We start from the raw sequence: 17,910 nt of genomic DNA, 5'->3' as shown, positions 1-17,910 counted from the left end.
CTCAACATGTCGGTCATGGCTCTTCTACTGATTAGAACTGATCTAATTATCTCATTTAAAGTGTAATTCATTCCTGTGATGCACAGCTGTATTTTCAGCATCATTCCTCCAGTCTTCAGTGTCACATGATCTTCAGAAATCATTCTGATATGCTGCACAAGAAACATTTCTATTATTATCGATGTTAAAAACAGTTGTGCTGCTTCATATTTTTGTGGAAACTGCCTTTTTTTCTGGATTATTTGATAAACAGGAAGTTTATTTGAAATGGAAAATTTATAACATCATAAATGTCTTTATTGACAGGTTACTGCATTTCCAATTTGGGAGGAAGGGTTTTATATGATAAGGAATAGTAATGATACGGTGCAGCTACATCTCTAACTACACAAAGCAACTGACGAAAAAGGCAGAAGTGTAATATAGAAGTCTTGCATTGAAGCAGAAAGCATCCTTCAGGGACATGTCCACACACGTGGCATCTTTGATCAGGTGGAAAGACAGATTGTGTCCTGTTGAGTCCTCAGCTGACGCTGAGAGAGGTTTTAATGGTCTTCAGAGGCTGAAAACAATGACACAAGCATGCCTTAATGGTGCGGCTGCGCCATACACACAGACAGAAGACAAAGAAAGTGATCACTCAGTAATTAGTTGCTTTCAAAAAAAAACTAAACATGTCAGATGCTAGTGATGGTTAAGGCTCATACCTATAATTAGGGACTTAAACATTACTCTGCTACAGTCATGAATGAGGCCACCCTCAAAAAAAAGAGGATTGTTGAGAAAGGGCATGCTTTTACTCTTCAATGTGACCAGAGACATGATTTGATTTGGTGCATAAAATGGAAAGAATAAAATCTAAAATGATTTATTTTCAAAGGTTTGGGGTCAGTAACAAATACATTATCCACAAAGAAGGCCATATCGATTTGATCTGAAGCTACAATAAAAACATTTATAATGACACAAAATATTTATAGTTCATATAAATGCTGTTCTTTTGGACTTTCTATTCGTCAAAGAATCCTGGAGAGAAAAAAAATCATGCTTTCCACAACACTTTGAAGCAACACAGCTGTTTTCAACAACAAAACGTGTCCTAGGTGTGCAAGTTCTTAAAAATCACAAGACTTACGAGAAACCTGAGAGAAACGAAAATGAAAGGCTGACATGATATTGACAAAAGCAGATCATGTTCAGATAAGTACATACTACAGCTGCCACACTCATACAACAGCAATCTTAAAGAGAAGCGTACGTGCAACGAGACACATTTTAAAGCAATGATTATGATTTTATTAAAGGCAACCAGAACATTCGAGAACATAACATCATGAGCGTTTATCTCCAAATTAAATGTTCTGTCCTACCACGAGTCCTGCATTCTTGACAGCCAGAGGCAAGCCGAGGAGTCCCGTACCGATATTTCCTTTAAGTAAATGAATTAAGGTCTGAAAAAACCTAAAGAAAAAACATATTCACTCAAAATTAAAGCAGGCCTATGAACATGAAGGTTTCAAAAGGTGATCACAGTGCTTACGAGGATCCTGTTCTTCCTCCGATTCGTTCGTATTCTGTCTGTCGTGGGGAACCGGGGGAATGGATGGGCTCATCTTCAGCGGGACTCTCATCTCTTCTGGAAAAGTCTGGGCCTAGGGTCAACACATAAATATAGCTTTCACATAATCTTAAACAATGAACTAAAAACACTTCTGCTGCCCTTCAAACCTTTATGAAAAAAGTCTTGTGTTCTTCAAAGCTGCATTTATTTGATTAAAAATAGTGTACAAACAGTAATATTATTACAATTTCAAATAACTGATTTCCATATATTTTCATAAGTAATTTATTTGTGGGATGCAAAGGTGAATTTGAAGCATCATTACTCCGGTCTTTAGTCCAGGGTTATTATAGTTAACTATATAGACACATTTAAAAAAAGAAGAAAAAAAAAATACAAAAATTGCTTAAACTTCTAAATTGAAATGAAAAGAGAAAAAGTTAAAATAAAAAAGATTAATATCTCATTCATACATATAGAAATCATTCTAATATACTGATTTGCAGCGGAAGAAATATTTTTGTGGAGACATTACACTTTTTGATCACTTTTTATCAATGTCTTTGAAAAAGAATCTTCAAACTTTACAATATGCTTGTTAATTTATTTATGCATTATCTTTTAACAAGATTTTTTCTTAAGCTTAGCCACAAAATAATACAATTAAATAAAATTTAATTAAAAATAAAATTAAATTAAATAAAAAAATTAAATTAAAAAATTAAATTAATTAATTAAATTAAATTCTAAAGTAAAACAAAACAAAAACAAAATAAAAATAAATAAATAAAAATAAATCAAATAAAATAAAATGTAATAAAATAAAGGTCACCATCAGTGTCACATAATGAAAAGGAAATTGGTTTACCATCCTGATAGTTGATATCAGAAGCCATGCTTGATTTGCTGGAGTGTGATTTGCCACTGATAGCTTCACTGATCAAAAGCTTCCCTGCGGAGACGCTGCATCTACAGGCTCTGTGACCGCAGACAAATGAACAGTTAATAGCCCTCCCAGAACACACCAATGACGCACAATGTGCCCTTTCTGCGTCATTATATTCTCTATCATCTCCTGGGGCTAAAAACAATATGAGGATTTCAAACATGCCAAATGATAGTATACAATCAACATTAGTTATATCTAAAACAGCTGTGAGGATTTCACAGAGCTACTTCATCATTCACAGCCTCCATCTGTATTATTACGCATGTAGAGTAAACGATTATGAATTATATTGTCAAATATGCTTTTTATGTCAGCTGTAAGCACTAGCTATATGTTTTTTGGAGCTGAAGACAGGGTGTACGAGTCAAAAAGATGTTCCAACTATTCCAAACCACACATGTGCAGAACCATCTGATACAATACAGCAAACTCATTCAGCCACTGAACAGTAAACACTAACTAACATTAACACACAACAACAAAAAGACTTGGCTTTTACAAATACGCAACTCCACCAGCACACAATGTAGTTATAAACTGAAGCAGTGAATAAGTTAAAAAATAAAGCTTGATTATTTTGCTAGTTATGTGTGCATAAGATAATGCAAAGCAGCTCTATTCAGTCCTGTCAAATCTAAAATCAATGTTTGACTTTGGAGTGGCCGCTGCTTTGCCTTGAACACATTTCCCATTGACTACTTAATGTCTCGGTATGTAAAAGTCAAATCAATAGAAATACAGATCAATGGAAAAGAAAAGCCTTCCATGACCATGCAATTCACTTGCTATTTAATAAACATGTTGCATATAAAAACATGCTTTAAACAGAAGTCTTAATCAACAATAAAAAAAACATGCTTAAAATGTATAAATAATAAAAAAAGTAAAAAATGCAATAAAAAAACATGCAATAAATAAGATCCCATTTGTTTATTAAAAACATGCATTAGCTAGCATGACCTAACAGTAAATAACTAATTTCTTAAAACATTTCTTAATATTTATAGATGCTAGTAACGTTAAACTGTCCTGCTTGTTTCATGTAATTCATTCAATTAGTGTATTAACTAATAACAATGTTTGCTTTTAAAATATATATATATTAGTAGGCCTACAAACTGCAATTCACACTAATATTAATAAAGGTTTCGAAGTATTGTTAATTCATGTAAACTGATATTAAGTAACGTTAACGTTAACAAATGAAAGCCTACGGTTACCAAGCATAACCAGGTAAATATAGTACAGAAGAGCCATATACTGAATACCTGAACACTGTATAATAACTGACATGTATGTTTGCATCGATCACGACAATAACCCGTAAAGAGTAAAATCATAAATAGCAATAATTTCATAAATAGCCAGTGATATGTCCTTTAGACGTCGGCAGTCAGTGCTGTAACAACAACAACAACAGCTGTGCTACATGAAATGACAGATTTGTACTTACAGTAAGCACAGTTAAACGATGTACACATACTATATAGACCTCATAAAATCCATATTTGAACCCGGACGTGCTGTGACAGCTCAGAAGTGCACAGATGAGCTGAAATGCTATGATTTGAAAAGGCTTTCCTACCGAGATTGTGTTTATCCGCGTCTCCAGTCACATGACCATCGACGAAGTGTCGGTCAGCTGATCTCACTTCTGTTCAGCAAACCAACAAACATGACTCATAATTCTGTTTCTGATCGTACAGTTAAGAATTTAACGTTTAAAGTGTATGTACATGCAGTGTTGCGACCTTGATAAAAATTAAACCATCGTAAATAATAATTAAAACAAATGGAATCTGTTGTATTACTTCAATCCACACTTATTTTATCTTATATTTTATTTTATTTTATTGTTATATTTAATTTTATTTTAATGCATTGTTTTATTTTCTGGCAGCTGAAGGCGTTTCGAAAAAAAAGGGATCTTCTAAAAATTAAGTATTTTAATTACTCCCCCCCTCCCTTTTTTATGTATGTTGGTTACGTCTGTGTATCATTTTTGTGTCAGAATGATAACATCTGAGCTCTTGCAATGGAACATTTGACAGTATCAGCTCTTTAAACTGCATTAATTATATGTCACGAGGTTAATTCATGCATTATGCAGTTTTAATTATGATTTAGAGCTTTTTTGCATTTGGCTCCCATAGGGAAGGCTAACTCTGGAATAGCCTTCCTTATAATGTTCGGGGTTCAGACACACTCTCTCTGTTTAAATCTAGATCGCTTTGGTCAAGCATTCAAATAATGCATCTCATAATTTGTGACTGCAGTTGTATCTGATCAAATGTGCATTCTTATTCTTTAGCCTGGGTTAAACAAATTTTTTTTTTTTGGTTGGAACAGCAGCTACTCTAATAATATCTCTATTTGTTTCTCTGTTTTGCCATAACCAGGATTTACAAAAGCTCCAGTCTGGATCCAGAGATGACGCCAACTCTGAATCAACGTACAGAACTAACACATTTTGCTATAAGTGTGATTTGCATCATATAATAATTGCTGTTAATAGTGTTCATCGTCTGTTTGACTATGTCTTTAATTAATTTTTCAGAAAGTTTCTGCCATATGCACATAAACTGACAGTCACCACAGATAAGCTACTACTAAGTATTGTAGAAACGTAATTTTCTGTAAAGTTGCTTTGCAATGATATGTATCGTAAAAAACGATACAAATAAACTTGAATTGAATTGAATTTATGTAGAACTACACAGTTCACTATTGTCACTGGAACACAATCATCATCATTAAATGATATATCACTGGTATCATTGTTGTGTTAAAATATTTGCATGTAATTCGTATCCCAAATCTGTGTTGATCCATTGATCAGAGACCAACCTCAGCCTGGAGGTCAGCGTTCACTGACCGTGTCACGCGTTCAGCCCCAACGGTCATTCAAAAGACAAAGTAATACATTATTAAATAACCAATGAGTGATTATTAAAAAAAACGTTAACATGTTCATCAGTAGTTAATGCAAAATTTAAATACCTGAAATGATTTTTGTAAATCTAGTGGTCAAATGCTGTATATCCACCTGATTAACTCTCCACAAAATTGAAAGACTTTCTGAATGTATATAAATGACAGGCTTATTTAAAAAGAAATATTTAAAAGACAAAAAAAAGAAGAATTAGGGAGAAAGAAAATAATTTATGAATAATTTATTGGTATTGTGTGAATAATATGCAATCAAGTTATCAACAAAAAAGTAACTGTAGTTTGATTACGAGTATTGTGAAATGTAATTTAAAACTATTTACCGTACGTTTACTTAGTTAGTTCCAATGAACTCTTTGTAAGAAAATAGTAATTTAGAGATGGTCCCTAAATTGAACAGCGCGTCATCTGACTTAACGGCTCTGATCTGACTGAACAGCAACAGTGCCACAGAAGCCATTCATTTGAGCTTGCAGCGACAATCTGATCGATCATGACGGTATTTTCACATTTTATTTACAATATAACTCATAAAGATATGTTTATATTTTTCTTGCAAATTTCTGGGCACCCAAAATCACTTTTTGTTTAGCATAACTCCCCAGACAATTAGCTTTGTAGCTAGCTGGTGAATGGAGATTGGTTCTCTTTTAGATGTTTTCTTTTCTCATGACAGACTCACGAGTTTTTTGTTGACATGACATGTGAAGGATGCTCTGGTGCGGTCACTCGAGTGCTTCAAAAACTGGGTATGCTTTTTATTTTTTCAGATTTCAAACAGCTTCCAACACAGTCCTGCTGTAAGACATTTGAACTTTTTTTATTAATTAAGTGAAACTACTTTGGTTAAACGCATCAAAGTAAAAAAAAAATAAAAAAAATTGTGCTTTCAAACGATTAATCGCATCCAAAATAAAAGTTTTTGTTTACATAATATATGTGTGTATGCTGTGTATATTTATTATGTATATATAAAAGCACACACATACAGTATATATTCAGAAAATATTAGCATGTATTTATTTATATTCATATAATTTATATTACATATAAATATATTTAATATATAAACATTGCATATTTTTCTTAAATATATTCACGCATGTGTTTGTGTTTACATATACATAATAAATATACACAGTACACACTCATATATTGTGTGAACTTTTATTTTGGATGTGATTTAATCGCGATTAATCGTTTGACAGCACTACTAAAAATATATTAAATATATAAACATTGCATATACATTGCACATTGCATATCAAATGTGAACAAGACTTTTATTTTGGATGCGATTAATTGCGATTACTCGGTTGACAGCACTTCTAAATATATATATATATATATATTGTAGATGTGCTTTGCCATAGTTCTTTGTTCAGTTGTGTTTCTCAACAGATGTCAAGTTTGACATTGATCTGCCCAACAAGAAGGTCTTCATTGAGTCAGACAAAGGAACGGATATCCTTCTAGAAACACTGAAAAAGACTGGGAAAACTGTGACTTACATCGGTATGAAATGAAACATTCTAAGGTGAGAAGCAGCTGTTTAATACAAATAAGCAAATTAATACATTTGTTGTTAACTGAAGCATTACCTCATATAAATATATTTTGATTCAATATCAGAGAAGTTTCATAGTGTTTGCCTTTGAACAGCCCTGAAGTTTTCAGTTTTGTGATCAGTTTTTGTGTTGTATTGTGATTTTTTTTTTTATGTTAAATTGTAACATAATGGTTTTATGATGAGTTTCCATCCTGCTGATAAGCTCGCACAAGTAAATTGTGTCTCTGCTTTTGTATATTTTAATACCCTAATATACCGGATATATTTGTTTTTACGAGTGCATGGCCTTTTTTTTTCCTTCAGGTAGTGAAGATTTTAGTTTTTCTTTAATTGTCATTTTTCTTCTGATCCTCCTTCTCATGATGAAGATCCTGCAACACACAAACAAAGCATTTGAAATGACCTAAAGTGGACTTGTGTTAAGCTCTACTTTGATCTTTGAACTGTGTTTTAATAGGTTTGAAAATGATGCAGCGGGACTCCCTCATTGGACAAATTAGACAAATTATTACATATCTTTGGGACCACTAAAGGAAATCGGTTCAGCAGGGCCTAATGAAGAGCAGCTACCAGGCTTTATATCATCTGTATTATGAGAATGTTGGAATATAACTGTTTACAATGTAGTTGTTTTCCTGCCACACATACTTGTAATTGTATAAGTGTCTAGAACTTAAAATAAAGGTTCCTGTATTCACTGAGAGGAAAGAAAAACTGTGTGTGTTTGGCTATAATAGTGTTATTATAGTTTAAATTAAAATGCTACTATAGTTATTATTAATATTTTTATTTTTATTTATATTGTTTTATTAATTTTAATTTCAATTTTAGTTATTTTAATACGTCAAGTTAAACTAAATGAAAATGAAAGTGTCATGGAGTCCTTCAGAAATCATTACAATATGCTGATTTATCAACTGGAAACACATATATATATATATATATATATATATATATATATATATATATATATATACGTATATATATATCCTGTGATACTTTTTCAGGATTCTTTGATAAATAAAGTTAAAAAGAACAGCATTTATTTAGAATAAAATATTTTCTTACAGTATAAGTCTTTATCTCTTTTTATCAATTTAACTAATCCTTGCGGAATAAAAGCATTAATTTCTTGAAATAAATAAATAAATACTGAACCCAAACTTTTGAATGGTAGTGTATATTGTTACAAAATATTTATATTTTGAATAAATGTTCTGCATCACAGGAATAAATTACATTTTAAAGTATATTAAAATAGAAAACCATTATTTTAAAATGCAATAATATTTCACAATTTTATTATTTATTGAAGAAACACTTTTTGAGACAATTTTCAGCTTCAGTGCTAAGGCTCCTACCAGGCATCTATACTGGCCATCGGGACTACCGGGAGATTCCCGGTGGGCCGCGGTCTGGTTGGGCAGGTGCGTTATGTATTTTGTTTTTAAATCATTATTAATCGCAAATATATTCGTAAGTATATTGTTGTATAGTCCAGTTCCGGCCTTATGTGTCTCTCTCATGAAGCCGCATGATACTGATGCTGATGCGAGACGTGACGTGGCGTGTTCACTGCTCACTGGCCAATCAGAATCACGTTCTAGCCTTGAAAAGCGGCCGCATTACAACTTCAACGAAATTCAATATGTTAAATAATAAAATATCTAAACGTAAAGGAGGGGCCGAAAGTTGAGAGACAGAAAACGACAAGCACTTGAGGCAGATGCCACCAAATGTGTCAAGATAAATAAATTATTTGCTGGAAGGCAAAAGATTTAAGTGAAGACGTCAGCAGGGCGGGACTTGACTGCTGAGGTGAGACAGAAATGTAATGATACACGTAGGCTTCTGCATTGTTTTGTTTCAAAAAGTTAGGATATTCCAGCTGTAATATGCCACCACTCACTGATCTATATAAATGACGTTTAAAATTCTCAGCTCTCAGGTTCTGTCCATTTTATTACAAAATTCAGACAATACCGTTTTGGCGTTAGAAAATGTGACGTGACAGATCGCTTTAGCGCCTCAGTTCAAGTAAACCAATCTTTCTGTTACTTTCTGTTTAAAGATACAGTACAACTTACCGAAATGTATATATGCCTCATAAATAATATCGATCAATCAGTCATCAGTCAAAACAGCAGGAGAACAATTATGACACAGAACGTTACATTTACCTCAAGAAAGTCATTTAAAGACCATAGCAGGTTAGTTGAGAAAAATAACCATAAGAAAGGAGTATTTTGCTAAATATGTGCACTATAGTACATATTTATAATATTTTCACCTGTCATTAAATAATTGTTGTTATAATGAAAACTGCATTATATTTAATTTTAACTAGTTATTTTTAACCTTTAATAATACCAGCTGATGCTCTATGTCTCTGTATGTTTATAGCATTTATGTGAGATATATTTTTTCAATTTGTAATCAATTGAGAAAAAAATTCCTTAAAGTGCCAGGGAGAAGCCTTACCTGTCGGTCTGTGTCATTAATGTGAACAAAAGACAAAGAGAAATAACTCACTGCTCTTGAATAACAGCTTTAACAAGGATATATATGTATGTATATGTATATTTGTGGGTGCGTGCGTGTGTGTGTGTTAAGTGAAGTATTTTACATTTGATTATGCAATATATGTATACCTGAAAACGGTGCTATTTATGATCATTTTTTCTTATTTTATTGCTGACTGTTCACTTGTCTTCATTAATGTTTGAACTTAATAGTTAGTGTTTATTGTGGTGTTGAAATTGGAATTGTGAGATGAGATTGCAGCTTATTTACGAAGAAAACAATAACAATTTTATTTTTATTTTATTTTTATTTATGTATTTATTTTTGGCAGGGCAAGTACAGTTTTGAACCCTAGCATTGAGCTCTGCATTTGAATATATAAGCCAGTCTACTTCAAGTATTTTTTAAAGGCCTTTGATTATGTTAAGAAAAATTAATTATAAATCACTACACAACATTCTTTGTCTTAATTACTCTTTTATTTTATTGTAGATCTTTATAAATCACGTTTACTGTAGATCAGTGGTCTTAATACTAGCCTACTATAAGCAGGTCAGAGGTAATTTGTGTAAATTAATATAATAAAAAAAAACAAGTGTTATGCTGCACCACATTAAATAGTTACAGCAGAAATTGTGTACCCTTAGCATTAATATTTCTATTAGAATGATAATAAGCACATACATTAAGACCTTTAGATATTTAAAATAAAGCCTGATAAAATCATTTGCATTTTCTTTGTTTATTATTTTAATAGTTTTTTCTTGGTTTTGATAGTAATACATTCTAATCAGTAATTTTACATGCAGATTAATGTATGTATAGACATGTAGTGTTTGTGTGTGTGCGCGCGCGCATGTTTACATGCATAGTGGGCCGGTCTGGATGAAGTCCAGGGCTGATTTTTTGTCCCAGTCCAGCCCTGGCTCCTACTGGAGTAATATACCTACAGTACAAAAGTACATTTTGTATTTTTGTGAAGGAAACGTCACTGATATGTTTAATTGCCCTCAGTTCGCCAGTAGGGGGCAATGATACCCTGTCAACAAAACAAAGCCATTTCTCCAGGCAGCATTCTTTAAATCTGCTATCTGGCTGCTTTTTCAGGCCAAGGACCCCTAGCTGTACAGAGATATATTAATATCATAACTGCTGTACATAGTAATATAGTTTTGTACACATTTGAATGTGGGAGAGACAATTAAACACTATATAAGTTTTAGCTTTCAAACTTGGTTATCTTATATTGCATTCTCTTTTAATGCATAATTTAAATTAGATGAAATTAAATGAATGCATTTAGCAGACTCTATCAATATTTACATATCATGTGTTCCCGGGGAATCGAACCCCCTTGCGCTTGATAACACAGTGCTCTACCAATTGAGCTAAATGTTAACTGGACATACGTCACATCTAAGAAGGCAAAAAGCATGAAAAAAAAAAACTGCTGTACATCTACTTTAGAAATGGGTGTTTGCTGGATACCAATAACAGTTTTGTGCATTATCAGCACCGTCTAGTGTGTGGAATACAAATCCACAAAAATAACAGTGAGTGTAATAATTGTTCTCATTGATGCAGAACAGGTTCGTACCTGAACAGAATCTGAAAGAGTGAACCAGAGGCTTGCTTTCTATTGTTCAAGCTGGTATAATTGCTAAGGGAGTAGCTTATAAAAGCACAGGACATGCTGACAGATAATGCAGCTGTACTGAACCAGGGCCATCATCAGGGGTAAAAAAAATTAAAATATAAAAAAAAATAAACACTGTCAAGAGGGGCTATTTGAGGTCCTTTATGATTTTTAGCAACTGCACTGTATATAGAAGATAATTATTTATTTACTGATTAAACAAAACCATTTAATTGATTCCAGTCTGGATGGAATGCAGCAATATTGCAGTTGCATATCACTCAACAATTAACCGAAAGACGAGTAAAACCGTCTTCTGCCATTCTTTTCAAAGTTTGCCATGGAAACTCACTCATGCTACTGTGGTGTCAACACAATTGATCTTTTGTTTTTTGTGGAATGGCATGTGAAAAGAGAAAATGCAAGGAATGCTCAGCCATCCAGATCATGTGTAGTGACTGGAGAACTGTAACAAGTGTCAAAAAATATCTCCAGCAGTTCTTGTCGGTTGGAGAAATCAGTGAATGGAAAGGAAACCCCTGTATACAACACGGACAAGTGTCCTCCTTTTTGAACAAAGACAAGTATTCACTTTTTTCTTTTGTTTTTTCTTTTTTTGCATGACAAATGAAGTGTCACCACACAAATCTGCAGTACAGGGTAAATCCTTGCTTGCTAGCAGGAGCTTTGTCTCAAGCCCATTCATTTCTCTGAAGTAATGAATCACTGTTAGAGACTTACTGTGTTTTCAGTGTGATGCTGCAGATCACAAATAGAGGCCATTAGCAAGTTATTACTGGAATCTTTGTTTGTTTGATTCGACTTAATTTTAAATAAGAAGCTTGTTTTTTTTTTAAGTCCTTCTCTAAATCAGTGTTGCCAAGTCTGTGGTTTTCCTGCAGAATTGGGATACTTTAACACTGTTGATGTGGGTTGTTTTTAATTTCTGCGTGTTTGAAGCGACTCCAATAACATGATGTTTATCCCCGGAATGTGAATTTTAGCAGATAGACCCCACCAAAAAATGTGTATTTTAACCCCCAGAGGGCCAGAACACAAGGGACCCCCTCGAATGGCAATTGGGCTAGTTTTGGGCTAGATTTGAGACATGTTTTCTTGTGAATTATTTTTCAAATAATTAATGCCATTTACTTTGTTTTCCTATTTATTGATTTTAAAAGTAACTTTCCCCAACACTGCACAGTGGTTTGTAGGGCATATATTGATTTACAGTTTACTGCACTTTTTATTCAGGCGCTAATGCATCGGAAGTCTTGCGCATTCAAAGAAAATAGCCAACTAATTTACTTCCAAGATGCAAAAAAAAAAAAATAGATATTACATTTGTAAATAATTCAAATTACTTAAGTAAGATTCAAACAGCAATTTACACTTACTAATAAGACAGCAGGTAGAGTAGAGCTGCTACAGAAAATGTAAACATGACAGTAGTTCTCAGACAGCCTTTAAAAAAGAAATAACCTATAGGCTGTTTATATAATTACATACATTATATAACTGAAATAAATTGTATGGCTTAAATTGTATATTCATATTTTTAATTGGCTAGTTTTAACTTTTTTTGTATGTTTTTCAGTAATGATAAAAAATAACAATATTATACATTTGAAATAACATATACGTTTAAATCCTAAGCCTATGAAAACTGATTTGTAGTAAATGCACCAGTAAATGCCACTGCTAACTGGCCAGCGCAGCGGCCAGATTTATCAGGACAGACTGTAGAAAATAAATATTAAACATATTTTTTCAGTGAAAAGCACAAATTCTTTAGTACTTTCATAGTGTCTTGATACTGTATCAGATGTGAGTGTAAACTGTTTAATGCTCGACAGGGCTCAGTTCAGTGCATGAAACAAATGAAGTGTAAATCTATTGCCTGATGAATTTGATTTGAATGAAATTAAGTAAAATTCTGAAATTTAGACACAACTGTTTTGTGACAGGCTCAAACAGGACTTTCCATGTTCACACCAACGCCTTCATAAATGAACTCCTACTGTTTCAGGACTGAGTATCCTTTCAGGGAACTGAGTCCTGACCAAATCCAGTCTCAAACGACAGCTGCTTGATAGAATATTTGGACTTTTCGCCTTGGTGCTTCTGAAAGCAGTAAAACATTTTTGCAAAGGATAAAATCTGCAGAAAAATGTCAAATGGGGCATTGAAAAGAATTCCTTCTTTTCTCAAGATTTTGAGCCTGAAAGACGTGACTAAAGGGAGATGCCATGCAGGTAGAGACAAGTGCAATCATGCACTCATCAAGGTAAGAAGCATCCAATGTAGCAGAAGCACAGTACAGCACAGCCTTTTCCAATTAATCTGCAGACTTCAGAATGCCCAGCATTTTTAAAAATAAGAAAAAAATTATAATTATAAACAGATTTATGAACAAATTATGCACTTTATTGTGTATTGTTGTACACCCAAAGCTCTTTACAATCATATGGGGCTGTTTCTCTCCTCAATCACCACCAGCTTTAAATATTTATGCTTAAAACAACTGTGCTGGGGTGTGTTTCCCTAAAGCATCATTAGTCGACTATAGTCTGTTGTTACCAACATAGTCCAACCTCTAAAAGTGTAACATATAAAACCGTAGTTCAAGTGAACATTTGCGAACTGCATCTCAAGCATATGTGGTTGGAACTACAGCTCTCCACCTGTAGTTGGAAGCATATAATATAGCACAAGTTTTGTACAAATGTGCCAGAGCTGGTTTTCATACAGTAACTCTGGGTGAAAAGCGGTGCTAACCATATTTCTAAATTACGAATGTGAACATACCTTTACCCAGAGATAAAAGTGGGGTTTGGATGACGATGACCCAGAGTTAAGCTCAGTGTTAAAATGAAAATTATTATGAAAAATCACCCTGTGATGCCAAAATGATTATCAACATTAAAGATGTTTTTTTTTTTTTTATTTTTTTTTTTTTTTATGACAGCATGTTATCCAAGCCCTGTGCATGTGCTTGTTCGATTTCTATGAATTTAAGTACACCCTGGGGCCGGTTGTATAAAAGCTTAAGATCAGTCTTAAAAGTTAGTCAGCTATTTCTTTATTTCATTTTTCTTTAAGGCTAGTCTAAGTTGAAACCAAAAATAAGACTGATTACCCTTTGGCTAACTGCTAGGTGGTCAAACTTTCACTGACTTAGAGGCTTTAGAGGCTAATTTATGCAACTGGCCCCTGAACTTAATTTCTAAGCTTTAACCAGCTTTTAGCCTCTCGTCACCAGGTCACTGTAACCAGCAGATCTAGAACAAGACCTAACAACTCAATAATCACACAAGCACAGCCTGCTTACTATCCAGACCATTTGCTCCATCTGTCAGCTCACCATCTTCCTGATGTTTTCCATCCACGTCTATCCGTCCATCTGTAGAGAAAAAGATCAAAGGGATACAAAGGAAGCGCTATTGTATTTTGTCTAGTATGCACTTCTGCCTTCTGCATCTTCACCCATACAGAGTTCTCACCACAACACGGTTTTCTTTAATACCTCAGCATCTCTTCACTGTCAGATAAAATGGACACTTTATAGTCACAGATTCCATCTAATCTTACACGCAAATGGATTTGTGGCATCACTGACAGTGCTGTTAAATCCATGGCTTAATCTGCACATAGCAAACCATATGGAGATTAATTACACATGTACTCTCCACAGGCAGCACAAAAAAATAACAATTGAACAAAAAAAATGTATATATATTAAAATTAATGTAATAATACAAATATTGGGCATTTAATAAATTAATACTTAATTGTTTTTACAACTTTATTTGTGGACCTCATCCGAGTAACTGAAACTGGCACTACTTTTATGTCTCTATTTTTATACAAACACAACTTATTTTAATATTTCATATACAGTGTGCGTGTGTGTATATATATTCTGTAATATAGTGTTCATCTTGATGCAAGGCACATCAATGTCACACACTGTAATGGATATTTTGTCTTAAAGGAATGTTTAAGACAATGAACAGGCAAGATTTCAAAGCAATGTCAACCTTGAATATATGTTGATGTTGTTGTTTTTTTTGTTTTTTTAATGCTGCTTGCTAGAAACCAAGCTGTAAACTAAAAATTCCCAGGGTGTCAATTTTTGATATCAACACTTCAATTTTCACTATAGTTAAAATGATCTTTCTTGATTTCAGGAATTGAAATTTTACTACTAAAAATTCATTTCCTGATATCAAAAATTCCAATTGTTCCTAGTGAAAATTCCATTCATGACATTAAGAGTTCACTTTATCTAGTGAAATTCGAATTGTTGAAATCAAAGATTCATACCCTGGGAATGATTAACAGTCAGAATGGCTTGCCACAGCCAGGGTTTATTTTGCCGATAGTAACAGGATGGCTTTACATTAGTCCCTATATAAATCATTCATACATCTTACAGTCGAGAGTAGAGGACACTTAGGTTTTACGTTTTGAATCAAGTAAGTTAATTTGCGAAAACCACTGTGCTATTGAAAAAGGGACCTCTTTATACTGTAATAATATGAAACTGAATCTCATAAATAGTGTGTGTGTGTGTTTGTGTTTTGTGGCAGTAGTTTACACAGTAGCCACACTGACAAAAATGATAGGGTCCATTTCCAAATGACAGAGCAGCTCTTGAGACAATGAGATGGTTCACTGTGAAAAGACACATTCAGTTTGTGTGGGCTTCTTTCAGCTGACGTAATGAGAAAGAGAGATTTGTCTTGCCAAACATATTCTGTCATTGTATTTGCCATCACAACTTTTTCTGAGGATGAAAACGAATTGCTTTACTTACTGATGTTATAAGTTACATAATCCTGTATGCTGGACTCTAGCAGTTTAAATTACATTTCAGCTCTATCAGCATAATGCCACTTGAACCTGACCTGTAAAGTATATGATTTATGCACACATCCTCCAGTGTAGATGTACAGTAAACTAATGTGTGATGATATATTCCTGTCCAGTGTTGATGTTATTAGCTGATTCAGTTTATTTAAATTCTAAACAGGAATTAGGATGAAAAGAAACCTTACTCCTAAAAGTTTGTGAAGAGCCTTATTATTTAAGTTCAATTACAAAATATTTGCACATTTCTAGTAATAGTTTTATGTTAATACAAAAAATCTGATATGTTTACTTTTGACTGTGTATGTACCCCCCCCCCCACACACACACACATAGGTTTAGTTTTTTTTTCTTCTCTTTATTTTATATTCTTAGTAATACAAATGTGTTTCAAATCCTGTAATAAGTTTCAAGGAGTCTGTGACCCTTTGTGATCTTTTCAGGTCCCACAGACAGCGCCACGTCTGCAGTGCATAGAATAATTACACCTCCTCCGTGGCCCTGCTTTCAGTGTCTGCAGAGGCCAGAATGGAAAATGCCACGTTGCAAAGAAACTATTTTTTTCCAGCGTTGTCTCATCCAGATGTTTCTCTGCTTACTGTTCTGTACACTCAGAAAGTACAGACATTAGCAATCTATAGCAGAGTGAATTTCTTCAACTGTGTACTTCATGTGATGTCATCACGGGTGGAATGAAATGGTAGGCGTGATTAGTTTAGTCTGCTGGTCACACAAAACTAAGAGACAGTACAGTGGAATGGGCCCCTGGAATCTCAGACAGGATTTTTTTTAGAGGATTCAACTATGTTGACACTCTCTATCCAAAAAAAGAAGAAGAAGAAGAAGATCTGATCTGAAATGCATGCTACATTTGCAGTCAGCCACTATAGACCCTTTTCACAAGACTGTGATGACACGTTTCAATGGCCATCATCATTGTAAATCCTCCAAAGTTTTTGTGTTTATTTTATTTTTTCATCAAATAACACACACACACACACACACACACACACACACACACACACACACACACACACACACACACACACACAACTAGTTAAAGATAATACAAGGGTGTTTCTAATACAGCGTCTATGGAAGTGACGGTAAATTTGACATCGATCTCTCTCACTGGCTGCCTTCATCAGTCTCTTTTTTTTCCTTTTTTTGAAAGTCATGAAAACGCTATCATGGACCTTTTGCTATTTGAGCAAATGGGATTGCAAAAATTATATTTATGGTAGTCTCTCATTCACTGCTGTAAAAGTTTACCCAACTATGAGAACTTCTGCTGCTGAGAAACCTGGAAATATGAAAAAGGTCAATAGATTATATGTGCACCATTGTCGGATCATTAATGAGTTTACTTAAGAGTGAATTCAATGCAGAAAATCACTGAGTCGTTTGAACTTAATGAGTGAACACTAGAGAGGTTCTACCAGGTCTTTTTGCTTTCCCTTTTAATGAAACAAAGATGATAAAAGTGCATATAGCGTATAACACATAGAAATAATACATTGTGCAACAGATTTATAAAATGATTTATAAATGTTATCTTTCGATCACATAAAACAAGTACAGTTGTATGTACAGTATACTGGTTCTAATTATATTGGTGCATTTTATATGTATTTTTAAATGTTAAGGCAATTCATTTATTTATTTTTTTAATTGGTGCATTTGTAACTAAATAATTACATTTGTATCAATAGTTTTAACCTAATTTTGCCTAGTACTAAGTCTAACTAAAGCAATGATACTTTTAGGGTATTTTTAGTTTTAACAAAAGAATAAAAGGCACTTCCAGGCAAACAAACCCAAACCAGTTTTCTTTGTTATTCAGTCTATCC

At 33.5% G+C, this 17,910-nt stretch overlaps 2 protein-coding genes across 3 annotated transcripts in view; one reads left to right on the top strand and one right to left on the bottom strand.

Annotated features, from left to right (window-relative positions):
* The window catches only part of LOC132113522 (proton-coupled amino acid transporter 1-like), a 40,293-nt gene extending 36,125 nt beyond the window's left edge, over nt 1–4,168 (bottom strand). Inside the window, exons 1-4 of one of the 2 annotated variants that reach the window (XM_059521319.1) lie at nt 4,096–4,168; nt 2,430–2,539; nt 1,541–1,652; nt 1,371–1,461 (exon numbers count right to left, since the gene is read on the bottom strand). In XM_059521319.1, the coding sequence (XP_059377302.1) occupies nt 1,371–1,461; nt 1,541–1,652; nt 2,430–2,457 (231 nt within the window). In that variant the 5' untranslated portion in view covers nt 2,458–2,539; nt 4,096–4,168. Of the gene's footprint in view, nt 1–1,370; nt 1,462–1,540; nt 1,653–2,429; nt 2,540–3,963 lie in introns of both variants that reach the window. The other variant, XM_059521318.1, reaches the window with a different exon arrangement.
* Nucleotides 4,169–5,870: 1,702 nt separating this feature from the next.
* On the top strand, nt 5,871–7,726 carry atox1 (antioxidant 1 copper chaperone). The gene is made up of 4 exons (XM_059521320.1): nt 5,871–5,958; nt 6,136–6,208; nt 6,861–6,996; nt 7,487–7,726. The coding sequence occupies exons 1-3, from the start codon at nt 5,953–5,955 to the stop codon at nt 6,983–6,985; spliced, it is 204 nt and encodes a 67-aa protein (XP_059377303.1). The 5' UTR covers nt 5,871–5,952; the 3' UTR covers nt 6,986–6,996; nt 7,487–7,726.
* The last annotated feature ends 10,184 nt before the right edge of the window (nt 7,727–17,910 follow it).

This window comes from Carassius carassius, chromosome 33, assembly GCF_963082965.1.
Source record: "Carassius carassius chromosome 33, fCarCar2.1, whole genome shotgun sequence".
NCBI classification, from domain to species: Eukaryota; Metazoa; Chordata; class Actinopteri; order Cypriniformes; family Cyprinidae; genus Carassius; species Carassius carassius.
Note: the sequence above shows the minus strand (reverse complement) of the source record. Positions and strands in the feature narration are given on the sequence as shown.

Coding starts and splice junctions, on each gene's coding strand:
- atox1 (XM_059521320.1), top strand. Junction 6,209..6,860: donor TCGAGTGCTTCAAAAACTGG/GTATGCTTTTTA, acceptor GTTTCTCAACAG/ATGTCAAGTTTGACATTGAT.